At 44.2% G+C, this 17,417-nt stretch overlaps 1 protein-coding gene across 3 annotated transcripts in view; it reads left to right on the top strand.

Annotated features, from left to right (window-relative positions):
- The window catches only part of CD38 (CD38 molecule), a 60,979-nt gene extending 45,323 nt beyond the window's left edge, over positions 1-15,656 (top strand). The window contains exons 4-8 of one of the 3 annotated variants that reach the window (XM_042936851.1): positions 2,124-2,209; positions 5,754-5,827; positions 7,866-7,958; positions 8,496-8,582; positions 15,255-15,656. In XM_042936851.1, coding sequence (XP_042792785.1) covers positions 2,124-2,209; positions 5,754-5,827; positions 7,866-7,958; positions 8,496-8,582; positions 15,255-15,276 — 362 coding nt within the window. In that variant the 3' untranslated portion in view covers positions 15,277-15,656. The other 2 variants (XM_042936850.1, XM_042936852.1) reach the window with 2 other exon arrangements.
- Positions 15,657-17,417: the final 1,761 nt, after the last annotated feature.

Raw genomic sequence — 17,417 nt, 5'->3', positions numbered from 1 at the left:
GATTCTTACTGCTCACTCCTTACCTCTCTGGGCTGGCCTCCAGGTGGCCACCGCAGTGGGATGGTTTCTGTCTTTGACCTGAAACCTCAATTTCACCTCTAGGATAAAGTCTAAGTTCCTTAGCATGGTCTGGGCTCTGTCTTTCTTATGCCTTATCATCCATCATTCCCTCCTCACCCGTCTGTTCTGGTGGTGCTAATCTAAACCTGTTGGGCCTTTGCATGTGTCCTCTCTGCCTAGAGCACCTTTCTGTCTGGTCTGGCCGAAGACTCCTATTCTTCCTGCAAAACCTAGCGCTGCACCAGCCTTCCCAAATGGTGCTGCATACCCCCTCCAACCCAGGTTGATCTTTCTCCCATTGATTTGGTTGTATTAGATCATGTGGTCTCTGAAAGCAGGGCTTCTATCGGATTCGTCTCTTTATCCTCGGGACCTAAGTCTCAATGACTGTGCGTGTCGTCAAGTGCAATGGATAAAACAGAGGAAGTATGTACACATACACACGTACAGACACAAGGGAATATTATTCATTCTCTTTTTTAAAAAAGGAAATCTCAGGGCGCCTGGGTGGCTCAGTCGGTTAAGCGTCCGACTTCGGCTCAGGTTACGATCTCGCGGTCCGTGAGTTCGAGCCCCGCGTCGGGCTCTGAGCTGATGGCTCAGAACCTGGAGCCTGCTTCCGATTCTGTGTCTCCCTCTGTCTCTGCCCCTCCCCCGTTCATGCTCTGTCTCTCTCTGTCTCAAAAATAAATAAAACGTTAAAAAAAATTAAAAAAAAAAAAAAAAAGGAAATCTCATTTGCAACAACACGGAGAAATCTCAGGGCATTGTGCAAAGTGAAATAAGCCAGACACATGACAAGTACTGCATGATATCAATTATATGTGGAATCAAAAAACAAACAAACAAACAAACAAACAAACAAACGAAAAACGTCAAACTCCTAGAAACAGAGAGAAAAGTGGTTTCCAGGGGCTGGGAGGAGGTGTGGGATGAGGGAGAGGTCAGTAAGAGGGCACAGACTTCCAGTTATGAGGTGAATGAGGTCTGAGGTTCTAATGTACTAGAGTTGCTAACACTGTATTATCTAATTGAAATTTGCTAAGACAGTAGAAGTTAAATGTTCTCGAACACACAGCTCACACACACAAAGGTAAATGCGGGAGGTGATGAATGTGTTACATTAACTCCACATGGGGGAATCTTTACACAATGTCTCTATGTATATGTCTCTATGTAGGATCCTCACATTGTACACTTTCAATGGCTTATAATTTTAGGGGGCGCCTGGGTGGCTCAGCTGGTTAAGCGTCCCACTTCAGCTTGGCTCATGATCTCACGGTTTGTGAGTCTGAGCCTTGGTCAAGCTCTGTGCTGACAGCTCAGAGCCTAGAGCCTGCTTCGGATTTTCTCTCTCTCTCTCTCTCCACCCCCCCCCCCCCCCCCACTCACGCTCTGTCTCTGTCTCTCAAAAATGAATAAACGTTAAAAAATTTATAAATATCTTACAATTTTATGTGTCAATTATACCTCAAAAAATTTTTTTTAAATGGTGGTGCATTAAGGCAGATACGTTTGGGGGAGGTACCTCAGAAACAATGTGCTCGTGCGCTGTATCTGCTGTATCTCACCAACTCCTGAGCCTGTCTCGATGGGGGAGAGTGAGTGTAGACGGACTCGGGGGCTCTCTGAGCCTGGGGATGTGGAGACTGCATCAGGAGGGGGAGGAAAGCTGTCAACAAGGGAGCTGGCAAGAAGCAGAGGGATATTTGGCAAGAGTGGCTCCTGCGGGCCCAGCGTTAGCTCTAGTTTTTCCTGGACAAGGGGATAATGCCTAGGGCTTGTCTCTGTCAGATGAACTTCAGCTGCAGTTTCCCAGAATGATGACTCAAACCTTGTCATTGTGTTCCTGTCTGGGATTTGGAGGGTAAGGTAAGGACTTGGAAGGGATTCAGGGGCATTTAGTCAAAGTGGGGCGAGAGGAGTCCATTGTCCGTCTTCCATCTTGGCAGCCATGCCATTGGAAAATGGCTCCACGGTGATCAAACAGCCTGGGAGGAATGGACTTTAATTATACCCTTTCTTTCCTACTTTAATTATTCTCTATAAACTATGTCTTTTAGAAATGAACTATCAATCTTGTCCAGACCGGAGGAAAGACTGTAGCAACAACTCTGTTTCTGTATTCTGGAATACTGTGTCCAAAAGGGTAAGTACCAAAAGGGAAATTTTAGCATTTTGGCGACCGAAGAACTGAAGAGGTCATCAAGTCAGTGGTTGGTGTTCATTCTCTTTGGATCACAGGCTCATTTAGGAACAAAAGTTTAGGATTCTTCCTTGAGAGTAAAGGTACCAAAGCACATATCAGAATACTTTCACATACAATTTTAGGGCATTCATAGAGGTCCCATAGGCCCTAGATGACAAGTCCTTGCTCTTTTCCATTTTTGGGCTTTGGCTGCCAGGAACCTTCAGCTTGGTTTAATCCTCTGATCTAGGCATTGACCTATCTTAGATTCCTGGGAGAGTCTGAATAATCAACATTTACAGACCACTTACTGGGCACCAGATACAGGCATCTTCACGTGGGTTAAAAGCTTTCGCCCCCAGAAGAATCCTATGAAGTGGGTGGCATGAGTATCATACTCATTTTCTAGATAACGAAACAGAGGTGCAGGTATAAATAAACCGTCTACTAAACGTATGTAGTAAGTGGCAGATCTGGGAGTTTATCCCAAATTGTCTGGCTCCAAAGCCAGAATTCAGGCGAGGAAGGACTCATCCCTTCCCCACTGCTATCTATTTCTGACTTCACTGCAAGCTGCCTTGGGACATACTTATTTTTCTTATAAGTTGCTTCTTTGCAAGTGAACTAAGGAAAATGGGAAAGAAAGGAGGAAAGAAAGAACCGAAGGAGAGAAAACGGGAGAAAGTAAATCTATACTATTTATAATTCTCTGGAATTGAGTGTAGACATCTGAGGAGCTGGGGCAAGTGAAACTCACATTTGTTGAGTGCCTATTTATGCCAAGTCCTGGACCAGGTGCTCTGCCTGTGTCTCCTCATTTGATCCTCACAGTAGGTGCTGTGGGAAGGTGCAAATCCCCATGTTACAGGTGAAGACACTAAGACTCAGAGGTTAGGTGACCCATCCAAGGTCACTTGGGCTAGTAAGTAGTGGAGTCGAAAGCCTCACACCCTTAAGGAGATTCCGGTAAACTCTGGCATGGTGGAGACGAGGGGCTAGTCTGGGATTTGAAGTAAGGAGACCATTTAAACTTGGACAGATTCTTTAAACCGTTCTGACCTTCAGATTCCTCACTTGCCAAATGGGGATGAGAATAATACCTGTCCCATGGGGTTGCTGCTATGTCGAAATGCCACTTTCTTCGCTAACTCAGAATGCATTCCTTTAACAAATATTTGCTGAGCACCTACTAAGTGCTGTATAATTATACACAGGCACTGTAGAGTTTGTTGTTATTGTATGTTTGCTTGCTTGCTGTTTCTGAGAGAAGTTCCTATTTATTTTCTCCTTCTCTGATATGTTTTGGGACAGTGCTGTTGTGAACAACTTTTATTTTTTATTATTTTTTTAATTTTAATTTTTTATTTTAGAGGGAGAGTGTGAGTGGGAGAGGGGCCGAGGGAGAGAGAGAATCCTTTTTTTTAAAGTTTATTTTTGAGAAAGAGAGAGTCAGAGAGAGAGAGAGAGAGAAAGGAAGACAAAGATTGCCAAGCAGGCTCTGTGCCTACAATGCAGAGCCTGATGCAGGGCTTAAACTCAGAAACCATGAGATGGTGACCTGAGCTCAAATCAAGAACTGGTTGCTTAACTGAACAAGGCACCAGGCACCTTGAGAGAGACAGAATCCTAAGCAGGCTCCACACTCAGTGCAGAGCCCAACAGGGGGCTGGATCCATGACCCTGGGATCGTGACCTGAGCCGAAATCAAGAGTCAGACGCTCAACCAATTGAGCCACCCAGGCACCCCTGTCACATTTCATATGTGTCAAGCACCTACTTGGAGCTAGGAGCGAGCACAGTGGTGAAGGTGACCAAAGATGCCCTGCCATCCCCTGGGGCCGCAGCTTTCTGTTGGCCAAACGCTCGTAGATGTGCATAGACAACCTTGTTTTATCAGACAAGATCCTTTCTTTTTTAAAAATTTTAATGTTTCTTTATTTTTGAGAGACTGAGAGAGACAGAGCACAATCAGGGGCGGGACAGAGAGAGAGGAAGACACAGAATCCGAAGCAGGCTCCAGGCTCCGAGCTGTCAGCACAGAGCCGGATGCGGAGCTTGAACCCACGAACTGCCAGATCATGACCTGAGCTCAAGTCAGATGCTTAACCAACTGAGCCACCCAGGTGCCCCAAGATCGTTTCTTTTTCTGACAAGAGAGAGCTGCTTGGGGTTTGAATCCCCACTCTGCTTCCTTGCTTCCAAGTGATGTGACCTTGGGGCAAATTAACCCAATGCTTATTTCATGGGGACTTGAGTTTTTGGCACCCCGGAAGGACTCTGTTGACTTAGCACTTTGATTGGTACTAATGGGCCTCTTTCTACTTTGTCCGAGTAGAAAAACAGAAGCTGCACTGGATTCTAATAATTTGGTTTCAGATTGTTCAGTGGTGTTTTCTCACCTGCAGAATAAAGGCCAGGTTCCTTGGCCAAGCATTCATGGTGCCCTGAACTCACTTTTCTACCCAAATTGCACATCCACTGAGGGTTTCACCAAACTACTCTTTTCTCAGACCCCTTGGCCTTTCTGTTTGCAGCTGCCTCAGTCTTTACCAGGTGAGATCCTATCTGTCCTGCTGGACTTAGCTTTTGTTGGCCTCTGGGATGCTTTTTCTGTTCCTTTCCTAATCTCCATCGCTGAGAATTTGCACTTCCTGCTTCCATTTCCCTCCCTTCCTCCTTCCCTCCTTTCCCTCCACAGATTTTCTCTGGGCACCCATTCCGTGCCATGCACTAGCTCTAAGACTCCAGGGCTGTGGTGACAGGCAGGACAGCCAAGGTCACAGCTCTCAAAGAGTGCTCATTACTGGCGACTGAACCCGCAATGAGCTCATTGGCACAGTATCATACAGGAGTGGACCTGAGCTGGTCCCAGGGGCGTGGGGGGTGCTTCTTGGAGAGAACACGTAGATTGTTTTGCTTCATTCGTTTTGTTTTTTCAGCACCTGGCAAAGATTCCAGCTGAACGTTTATTGCATGAAGAAATAACTCCCTGCTCAATGATATATTCGTTCATTCATTCTCTCTTTCCCTTTGCACCTGTGCAGGCCTGTGACACCTTCTCTCCTCAGTTTCCCCTTTTTTTGTGTCCCCTTTTCCTTTGCCCCTGAATTGTCCACCCTGCTCTCCCTAAGGGAAATGTGCAGCGTCTACAGTGCATGGCACCAAGAAAGCACTTTTGTCTTCCTCCTCCAGCAATATTTCTCTTACTCCCTGGACTTCCAACTTCTGAGCCATCAATTTAACGACACTGTCGACAATGATGTTGACCTTCATTGTTCAAACACAGATGGGAGCATCTGCTTCCAGAATTCTCATCTGAAGCAGAATCCTGCCAATGGCTTGGGATGAAAATTACATCCACCTGGCATTACTGAGCTAGACACACACAGGCTACTCCCTCCTTCACCAGCTAAAGCCGAGAGTTATTTTGGAAGGAGCTGCTGGAGTGTGGCAGTGAAATTTGCGTGCTGAGGAATGGCCAGCTTCTTGTCTTTTTCCTTTTAAGTTTGCAGAAGATGCCTGTGGTGTGGTCCATGTGTTGCTCAATGGGTCCGTCCATAACACCTTTGATGAAAGAAGGTACTCGTTTCTTTGCATCCTATTTGCAAGTGTTAGCACAGCCTCCTCGTAAATATTTCATCCCTAGAAGAATATGCTTTTCATGGTTAAGTCAGTACTGAAGATTTGGGCCGAAAAGGTAAAATGTTTGTTTTCTACGGAGAGATTTGTCTAAGTCAGTGTTTTTGTCTGGTGTCTCCTTTTCATAAAATCCTCTAAATGTCCTAATGGCCCTTGCACTGTGTCCAGTCCCTCCTCTTGGCTTTTTGAGGTCTGGTGCAGTGTTCTGAGCTCTCCCATTTCCCACCTTTGTTCATGGGGTTCCCTCATGCCTGGCTCCCCTCCCCGCACCCACCTGTTTAATCCTCTCCATCCACGAAGACCTGCCTGGTTTGACTCCTCTGTCCCCTGTGAAGAGTGGGCATCATAGTTGAGCAGTCAAACCACTACTGGGCTGGGTTCTTGGCCCTTAACTATCTGTATAGGCATTGCCCCTAACTTATGATAGTGTTAAAAGTAGGGGCTTTTAACTTCCATATTATGATAGTGTTAAAAGTAGGGGCTTTTTTTTAAAAATTTTTTTATTTTTTTATTTTATTTATTTATTTTTTTTAACGTTTATTTATTTTTGAGACAGAGAGAGACAGAGCATGAACGGGGGAGGGTCAGAGAGAGCGGGAGACACAGAATCGGAAGCAGGCTCCAGGCTCTGAGCCATCAGCCCAGAGCCCGACGCGGGGCTCGAACTCACGGACCGCGAGATCGTGACCTGAGCCAAAGTCAGCCGCTTAACCGACTGAGCCACCCAGGCGCCCCAAAAGTAGGGGCTTTTAACTTCCATATTATGATAGTGTTAAAAGTAGGGGCTCTGGTCTTCCTGTGTGACCCCTGGGAGCCCCTGTGGCATGCACCTGCAGAGGTGTTGATGATTTGAAGATGAACTGAGATAATGTATGGAAAGTGCTGAGCTCTGTGTCTCACAACACAGAGACGGCTCAGTGAGTCGTAGCTATTACTCTCTCATTTAATCTGCAGCGCTGAACTGGGCCACACCAATGCCTTCCCTCTCTGACCTCTTTCTATACAGTTTTTACCACATGGTTACTTTTCCAGCCTTTGTTCGCCACTCTTCCTCTGGATAAGGCTGGATCGAGAGGAGGGGCGGCTATTGAAGTGCTCCTGGCACTCTGGGTACCCCAAATTAATTTTCCTTCTCTCCGGTTTTGATATTGACTTCTGCAAAGAAGCATCTTTTTGTCTTCTTCTTTTTTTTTTTAGAGTTTTTTTTTTTAAGTTCATTTATTTTGAAAGAAGGAGAGCACGTGCACGTGCACGAGCCGGGGAGGGGCAGAGAGAGAGGGAGAGAGAGGGAATCCCAAGGATGCCCAGTACTGTCAATGGAGCCCGACACAGGGCTTGAACTCACGAACCGTGAGATCATGACCTGAGCCGAAATCAAGAGTTGAACACTTAACCGACTGAGCCACCCAGATGCCCCATCGTCTTCCTCTGACCCCAAGCTTGTAGGCTTTTGGGTGAGAGCGTCAACATTCCGGGATTTCATAATCTGATATTCGGGGTCCAAGTTCTTGCCGCAAGAGTGGCAGCTGTCCGAGACCAGTGGAGAAGAGTTTAGGACTGGGGTCAGAGCAGGGCATCCGGGGCTCTCAGAGGAGTGCATCTCAAGCCTCACTGAGTGTGGGTCGTCTGGGGACTGTTTGGCTGCAGATTCTGATTCAGCAGGTGCTGGTGGGCTGAGATTCTCTAGGTCTAACTGGGTCCCAGACGATGCTCAGGATGTTGGTGGGAGGCTCCTCTTTGAAGAGCAAGTGCTTGAAGAATCATCATCAATGTCCCGATGAAGAATCTTATTTTGAGAATCCTGTTCAGCGAGGGTCACGATGAATGAGAATGGCCGTTTCTAGTGCAAATCATGGGTCAATCCCACAACGCAGGCTCGGTCCAGTGGTTCCCTGCCTGCTGGTTTTTGACGAGGCCTGTGGTTGGCTGAACGATTCCGTTTGGGGTTAACAATGTTCTCTGCCTCTTCTTACCTTAGCACTTTTGCACGTGTGGAAGTCTTTAATTTGCATCCAGAGAAGGTTCATACGCTACAGGCCTGGGTGATGCAGGACATCAGAAATATTTCCAGGTATATGTTACTACGTTGTGCATGTATATTCTCAGGGTTATCTTAGGAATCAGTCCAGGGAAAAAGCCACAGTCACAAGAATGCATTGAGAACAGGTTGGCTCAGGAAATGATGGGCTCAGCATTCGGCCCATCGCAACAACCTCTCAATTTCATCGCTACTCCCCTGCTGGCCTGTGAGCTCTTAAAAGCAACTTCTGGGGGCACCTGGGTGGCTCAGTGGGTTAAGCGGCTGACTTCAGCTCAGGTCATGATCTCGCGGTCCGTGAGTTCGAGCCCCGCGTCGGGCTCTGTGCTGACAGCTCGGAGCCTGGAGCCTGTTTCGGATTCTGTATCTCCCTCTCTCTGACCCTCCCCCATTCATGCTCTGTCTCTCTCTGTCTCAAAAATAAATAAAGGTTAAAAAAAAAAAAAAAGCAACTTCTGCTTCCACTTTTCCCAGGGGCTTGCCCAGGGCTTGCTACCTAGAAGAAACCGAGAGACTCAGGAAATGGTTGCAAGACCTTGTCATTTAACTCTTTTTTTCTTTCTTTCCCAGTGACTCGTGTTCGGATGCCTCCATTAAAAATCTGAAACTGATTCTAAGCAAAAGGAATATTACATTTACCTGCGAGAATAATTACAGGTAATTGACTTCTGAAAAAAAAGAAATGGCTGTCTTGCCATCTATAGGCATTTTTTCCCCCTTTCCTCAGCCTCTTCTGAGCCAGGAGGGCAGTGGGAGCCCCTCTCGGGCCTTGATGGTGATCTGGGATGATGACCTTTTCCTGGCTTCCCACATGAGAGGCCTGACACAGGGGTGCAAACCTGCTGACTTGCAGGGGAACAAAAGCACGTTTTGTCAAATGCAAAGATTTTGTACAACCTTTGTGACATGGCAATATTTTGCATGTGAAGTTTCTTTAGTTGGATCTCAGCATAGATGCCTGACTCTTGGTAAGTTGCCACATGGAAGTCTACCAAACTTTATCTTTCATAAATTAGAAAATGCAAAAATCTTAATTTTTTTTTTTACCAGTAATATGTGTTTATTAGGGAAAAGTTTACAATTACAGATAGGTATATATTTTTAAAGTCATCAGCAACTTTGCTATCTAAACTGGGACCCTCACTCATTTCTAAGCAGGGACTCCTTCCAGAAGCATCTTTGGGGATTTTCCCATAAGTGACGGCTTACAATAAGACTGATGCAGAGAGTAAAAAATTCTCAGAGAACACAGAGGTTGGAATCTGGGAACCCTTTTCCTGTCTCCTTCTGTCACCACCTTCTCCCACCAACCCTAGCAGAAAGGCAGAAGGACAGATTCCAAGAACATTCACTGAGGGCTTTTGTCTCAAAATGACCTGAATTCCCCCTCAGTCAGCTGGCTGCTTTCTGGAAACTGCTCTCTGGGAAGAACACACGCTTTCCACCACAGTCAGATGGGAAAACAATCAGAACAAAGGGACAAGAACAACTGTAAAAGAAACATTGCAGACATCTGACCCGTCTAAGTTACTCAAAGATGTGTTGTGTCGGGAAAATGGGACGCTAAAGACCTAGGAGAAGATTGGGGAATGGGCCTGGGTCTCATCCTCAACTATCCTCAACATCCTTCTCCCCTCCCCCCTCATTTTAATTATTCCCCTTTCTTGTATTAATGGCCATCAGTCAGCCTCATTCATGCCTACTGCAGGCTCCAGTTGAGCTCACTCGTTCTCTACCTGGGAAGATGCAAAAGGCTACCTTCCGTCTGGACTTGGCCCACATCAAAGTGACCAACATCAAAGGAAGTGATTTGTAAGCCAACACCTGTCATGCTGAGCATCAGCTCATGTGACCTTAAACTTGGGGGTCATATTTGAAGTCACTGGTCCTTTTCTCCAACCATGAGGCTGTAATATATTCAGCATGATTCTTTAAATTACCAGCTCCTCGGGGCCCCTTGTATGGTAAGAGTTCTGTGGCTTTTCAAGAAAGCTGCTTGTCCCCACGGGAGCCTACAGTGAATATCATGCATATCGACATATCCTGAAGTTGAAATCACTCCATGTCAGACGTACCTTCCAATTTAACCAACTTTTGTCCAGCTGTTTTGGTGTGATTGTTTAATAGGCAAACAGAAGTGTGAATACATTTATATAGATCAGACTTCCTGTGGATTCTGCTGTTACCCCTTTATAAATCCCACCTGGGGACGAATACTATTAACCTTTGGCTGTATCCCCTTCACGTCCTTTTCCTTTTTTCTGCATGCACACACTCACAGTCCTGATGAAATATGTACAGGATTTCTTCACGTTTTCTTCAGGATTCTACAGGATTTCTTCATGTTTTAACCAGTGGAATCAACAGAAGGTTAACAGTACTTTTTTGGATTACTGGAAAAATGTCAGCGTGTTTTCCTGGTTAGTGCCCCCTTGTGGCATATTTTTTAAGAACCTAAAGGGTGCACTACTCCCTGTAAGTTACTTCAAAATATACTCTGTCTCTATCCATCAACATGTTGTCCAACATATCCAAAGTGTGTCCATTTTATTGGAACACTGGATATGAATATTTTCATATTTATGGAGAGAGAGCATCTTAACAGCATAATTGCTACTTCTTTTCCAAAATTGAGTTTCCCCAAATTAAAAACTAGTTAAGGAACGTATTCCTGTTCTCTTCATTTAGTATAAAACAAAGGTGGCTTCAGAATCTTAGCCACCTTCTCAGGTCTTAGAAAGATTTCTTTTCCATAGCAGTATCTCCTTAAGGAAAAGGACACTTCCCCCCCCCCCGCCTCCCCCCCCCCCCCCCCCCGAATGTATTCACGTGGAGGATTCCAGGTTACCATATTGGCGAGGATTGGAGCCACTGTGTCCAGCTGGTCATGACAGTTGGCTAGAGACAAGCCTGAGATGGCCCATCCCAGGAGCCCAGGGTGCTGGTTGCTGCCTCTAAAGATTTCTCTCTTTCTTGACTCACATTTAACAAAATCAGGTTCAGCTACAATTTAATGGACCACAATCCTCACTATCCACTCTTGTCCATAGACCAGCCACTCCCACTGGACCCTATTGATTTGTTATCTCATTTTCATGAAACTGAGAGGCCCTCACTGGCTAGATTCTCATCTAGGATTTGTTCTGTGCAAACGGCGTGCGGTCTTCCTCCTGGTGGCCACCAGCCTTCCTCCAGAGAGTCTTTACCCTCTCTCTATCTCTGACCCTGTGGCTCAATCCTCTCTCAGGAAGCTTCTGGAGAGAAGAAAGCAAATCAGCAGAAAATATTGGAGAGCCCTCATCTCAGGCTGCTGCCTCCGTTGTTTCTGGTCATCAGCTGACATTCATAGCACGTACTTGTGACATGTTAGAGCCAGACATTTGTTTTCATCTCCACACATTGTCATCAAACATATCTTCTCAGTATTTATTTCTCTGGCTTTACAAGTGACATGAAACCAGATTGGGCCACGCTTTAAGTTGTTCACTCCTGGATTTGACCTTTCTCTGTGCTGTCACCGCAGGAGAGGAAATTGTTTGGATGCCGAGTGGTTCATGTATTCTTTTGTTGCTAATGAAGAGGCTATGTGCACTGGGGAATTGAACCATAGATATACTGTACTGCCTCTTGATCTCCTGTTTTTGTTTTTGTTTTTGTTTTTTTCCCTCTCTCTTGTCATAGGCCTATCAGGTTTCTTCAATGTGTGAAATATCCTGAGCATTCATCTTGCAGATCTAAGATATGAGCCAGTCAGCATGGTGGTTTCAGATCTTTGAGTCTTGTGGTCTGCATCAGCATGGGTAACTCAGGAGACACGCTACTGCTGGGAAGCTGAGGACTTGGGGGGGATCTTCTGTCATGATGCCAACACTAGAGCTGGGAGCCTTTCCCCCAACGTTTAAAAATAACTTATGTTATTGGAATAGTTTTTACGTTGACTTTCTAATACTCATGAAAAAATTATGGTATGAAATTAAAACGAAAATTTTATGTTAAATTATTTCATTTTAATTTTCATATGTGCTTTTATGTTGTTTATATGTTGGTAGTGGCCTTTTTTTTAATGTTTATTTATTTTTGAGAGAGAGAGAGAGAGAGAGAGAGAGAGGACAGAGCATGAGTGGGGGAGGGACAGAGAGAGAGAGGGAGACACAGAATCCGAAGCGGGCTCCAGGCTCTGAGCTGTCAGCACAGAGCCCAACGCGGGGCTTGAACTCACGAACTGTGAGATCAGGATCTGAGCCGAAGTTGGCTGCTTAACCGACTGAGCCACCCAGGTGCCCTGGTAATGGCCTTTGTTTTGAAGATGACCACCCTAAAGCTTTCTTATTGATACAGGTAATTAAGGGAAGGTAAATACCGACACTTCTCAGAAATGATACATTTCTGAATGAATGACCTTGTCCCAGGATCTTATTTTGTATCCTTTCTACACATAGTTAAAGTATAAATGCCATGGTTATGGGTCATGTTGGGGAAAGAATTCTGTAGGATAGAAGCCACCCATGTGTTTTACCTCCCACTCTTCCAACAGCCTTATGAGGTTGGTATTATCGTCTTCCATTTGGTAGACTGGAAGTGGAAGTTCAGAGAGATTATATAATATGCCTAAAGTCATACATTTAGTTCAAGGTGGAGGCTGGATTTCAACTCAGCTCTGTCTGTCTCCAAAATAGGTGCTTTCTTTCTAGGCCTATAAAGACATGCTTTATGTTCTTCTCTAATAAATGCATGTGAGTTTAAATTGAATATAATAGAATCTGAATTACGATTTTTATGGATGGCTTCAAAACAAATACATTTTTCTCCTCTTGCTCCTCCTCCTCCTCCTCCTCCTCCTCCTCCTCCTCCTCAGTGTCTTACCTATATAATAGGCAATTAAAACATATATTTGTTTCCGATACTGGCAATTTGTTGTCCCTTTCTTTCCTGATTAGTTGTGCTTGAGGATTTATCACTTTTATTACTCTTCCAAAGAACTGACCTTTAGCTTTGTTTTCTCTTTCTATTTAATTGTTTTTCACTCTTCTCTTTATTATTAGGGATATAAAAGTTCTTTCTAATTTCCTTGGGCTTCTTTATTCAGCTTCTTTCTTTTTAATGTTTACATATTTATTTTTGAAAGAGAGAAAGTGAAAGAGAGAGCAGGGGAGAGGCAGAGAGAGAGAGGGAGTGAGTGAATAACAAGCAGGCTCCATACTGACAGCACAGAGCTTGATGCAAACTCATGAACCATGAGATCATGACCTGAGCCAAAGTTGGATGCTTAACCAACTGGGCCACCCAGGTGCCCCACTTTATTCAGCTTCTTAAGATAGAAGCTTAAGACAAATCACTGATTTTCAGCACACTTTCTTTTCTTATTCATCAGTTAGTACTATAAATCTTCTTCTCAGTGCTGCTTTTGCAGATCTTAAGTTTTCATGTGTCTCTTTTTATTATCATTCAATTAAAAAATATTTTCTACTTTAATTGTTATTTAGAAATGTGTTGCCTAATTTTCAAACATCTGGAGATTTTCTAGGTTTTCTTTTCTTTCTTTCTTTCTTTCTTTCTTTCTTTCTTTCTCTTTCTTTCTTCTTTCTTTCTTTCTTTCTTTCTTTCTTTCTTTCTTTCTTCTTTTCTTCCTTCCTTCCTTTCTTTCTTTCTTCCTTTTTTTTTATGTAGAATTGTTGAATGAAGAATAAACTAATCTGAGGGTCTTTCAGGGAACACATTAAATTTATTGAAAACAGCATGAATTTTGGAGGCAGGAGTTTCTGGGTTCATATTTTGGTGTCGCTCTGTTATCTTGAATAAAATACCTAACTTTGAACTTTGGCTTCCTTGCCACTCAAACAAGGATTATAATTTACCCCCATGAAGGTGTGGTGAGGACTAAAAGATGACAACAGTCAACAGTCTTTCACAGTGTCTTGTATGTAAGCAAGCACTCCACCAAGTTTGACCACTTTCTGCCAGCCCCTGGGTGGCAATCCAGTGTCTTTCAGGAGCCATGGCAGTTACAGCCACTGTGGGCAGTCCACGGATCGTTACTGGCCCCTGTGTCCACATAGGCACATCCTATGGGCTTTCATTTGGGCTGGACATGAAAATGGGTGCTCAGGACCAGTTCTGATTAAGACTCAGGCTTGCCCCAGGATTCAATGAACTCCACCTGTGGCCTGTCTTCAGTGATAGGTCCCTGCTAACCCCCTGGGTGACCTGGCTGTTTTCCTCTCAGGACTCTCTTTGCCTTACTGATGGGTATGCTTGCTGATTTCTGGGCTCTCGAATGTACTTTCCTTCTTCACCAGGATATTCCTTGAAGTGTCAGAAAAATTTTGTTCTTTATGTCCCCTTCTAGATAAAACAGATTGAGCAGTAGTCAGTTTGTGAGAGGCTTCCCCCAAGAAGACTCATTTGAGTGTTCAAGTTCAAAGCTGGGGGAGACTAAGAAGAGGCAGCTGGGGAATTCTTTCCTTGTGTACCATCTCTGTATCTTCATTCCCATGATGCCCATCCCTGCTTCCTGTCTGTCTGCAGTTCCAACTTTGGGTATCTTTGCCACTGACCATACAGCCGTCTCTAGCCCTAGGGACTTCCTGGTCCACATACATAAATAGATCCTCCTTATCCCTCTTCTTATAAGTGACATCTTCAACTGAGTTTCTTACTGCTCATAGTCTCATTCTTTACTCATCACCCCATTCTATCCGTGTTTGCTCTAGAATATGCTCTTACCATCCCAACTTATATCCACTATCATACTTAATCTGAAGGCTGGGATCCAGGACCCAAGTTCCCTTTTCTCACACCAGAGGGCTCACTACTTGCCTTCTGTAGTAGTTCTTGACCTTATAATATTTGCGACACACTTTCAAATACAGTTCTGAAAGTTTAGGTTAAATACTTGAAAGAATATACAGACACATAAACCCACACTCGACCCATGTCTGCACATTCCCTGATACAAACGACCCAGTGGGAACACCGTTGATTTACTTCCTGGCATCCCACTTCTCCTTAAAACAATTCCTAAGACTGTGATTTGAATTTTTCAGGTAGAATCCATACCACACAGAAGGGTTTTTGTTTGTTTGTCTGTCTGTTTGTTTGTTTGTTTGTTTGTTTTTAAAGGCAAGGATGAATGTTATGCATGGCAAATTAAAACTGTGTATGCAGTAAAATGTTAAAGTAAGCCTAGAGTATGTCATAACTTTAAAAGGCATTATGTGAATGCATTGTTAACCCTGGCATTTTCCCACAGTTTTTAAAAAAATTATGAAGCAGTTAATTTATTTATACCACTCAGAGTTGTCATTTTTAACATATGTATATTTTTTAAAGCAATTTACCAGGAACTCAGTAGCTGGGTGTGCTGCCCTGAGAGGCAGTGATTAGCTGGCCCTCAGCAATCACTCACAAGGCACAGAAGGCTTTGAATTGGTCCCTGACAGAGCATTTATCCTTGAACTTGATTCATATACGTGCGCAGAGCCATTCATCCTCTGATCGACGTGCAAACAGAACAAGGTAGTGAAAACCATGGAATTAACAGTGACCCATTGGGCGAGTTCGTGACTTCTGTAAATGTCAGGCTCAAAATATACTTATAACAGACATGAATAAATTACCCCAACAATAAAAGAATAATACAAGACTTTGTGGAATTATTCTTTTAAAAACAGTTATTTCCGCAAATACCAGAAGATCTGATATATATGTGGAATCTAAAAATGTCAGACTCCTGGGGTGCCTGGGTGACTCAGTTGGTTTGAGCATCTGACTTCGGCTCAGGTCATGATCTCACAGTTCGTGAGTTTGAGCCCTGCGTCTGGCTTGCTGCTGTCCACACGGAGCCTGCTTTGAATCTTCCGTTCCCTTCTCTCTCTGCCCCTCCCCTGCCCGTTCTCTCTCTCAAAAATAAATAAAACATTAAAAAATTAAATTAAATTAAAGTGGTGGTTGCCAGGGGCTGGGGGTGGGGAAAGCAGGCAGACAAACCTGGCCTTTTAGGTACAGAAGGAATATGTTTTGGAGACCTAATGTATGGCATGGTGACTATATAAATAATACAGTATTCTGTACTTGCAATTTGCTAAGAGAGTAGATCTCAAGTGTTCACACACACACACACACACACTGTGTGAGGTGATGGATATGTTAATTAGCTTAATTGTGGTAATTGTTTCACAGTGTATACATATATCAAAACATCACATGTATACCTCAAATACATACAATTTTTGTCAGTCATACCTCAATAAAACTGGAAAAAAACCACAGTCAACTCTGGGCTTGAAAAAAGAATTAAGGGGGTGCCTGGGTGGCTCAGTCAGATAGGCTTGGGTCATGATCTTAAGATTCGTGATTCGAGCCCTGCCTTGCGCTCTCTGCTGTGAGTGCAGAGGCCGCTTCAGATCCTCTGCCCCCCTCTCTGTCTGCCCCTCCCCCACTCTCACTCTCTTGCTTTCAAAAATAAATAAACATTAACAAAAATAAAAATAAAGTGAAAACTCAATTAAAAAAAAAGAGAGTTAAGAAAACTGGGGATACACTCACTGCCAAAGGCATTAGTTTCTCTCATGAGCCCCATCCCAAGGTGGGGGAGTTGGGCAGTTGGAAACAGGATGTTTCATCATCCTGAGTGTGTCTCATGAGTAAAGTAAACAAGGTGGGAATCGATACCCAGAAGAGTCTGAACTTACAGTCTGTTGAAAAGCCAAAAGTCTTCATTCACCCCTCTTTATCCTTGAGACATCAAGGAAGGAATAGCGCTGTTTGCTTTCCAGCAACAATCTCCGCTTTAAGAATCACATGATGATGCACTTTTGTTCTCTATGAAGAAAACTCACCTTAAGACCTCCCAGTAGTTTAATGTGATGGCATAGTACAATGTGTAATTCTTTTTTTTTTTTAAATGTTGAATTTTTTTGTCAACTTATTTTTTTTAAGTTTTTATTTATTTGAGAGAGAGAGAGAGAGAGAGCATGAGTGAGGGAGGGGCAGAGAGAGAGAGAGTGAGGGAGAGAGGATCCCGAGCAGACTCCACACTGTGGAGTGAGGATCCTGACATGGGGCTTGAACTCATGAACCGTGAGAAGGTGACCTGAGCCAAAACCAAGAGTCGGTTGCTTAACTGACTGAGCCACCCAGGCGCCCCGTGTGATTCTTAATAAGGTACATAAACATTTAAAGGCTGAATGCACAGCGCAGATCTGCAGAGAAGAGAAAACTGACGTGTGGCACACCAAGCACTTCACATTTTACATCAGCCAGTGATCTCAGCCACAACAGAATACAACTCTAGCTGGAAATAGATTGCTAGACAATATCAACAGCTTATGGGTTCTCCAAGAGGGCAAGGAAGCAGTCTGGAAGCCTCTTAGCTAAGAACCACACCCCAAATTACTCCACAGACTGATCAGGTAGAGAAGTTGCTCTTGCCCTGAGGACCCATGGCTGCCATCTTGCCACTGCCAGATGTGGCCCCTGCTGTTTCTGGGACTA

This window comes from Panthera leo, chromosome B1 (genome assembly GCF_018350215.1).
Source record: "Panthera leo isolate Ple1 chromosome B1, P.leo_Ple1_pat1.1, whole genome shotgun sequence".
NCBI classification, from domain to species: domain Eukaryota; kingdom Metazoa; phylum Chordata; class Mammalia; order Carnivora; family Felidae; genus Panthera; species Panthera leo.
Note: the sequence above shows the minus strand (reverse complement) of the source record. Positions and strands in the feature narration are given on the sequence as shown.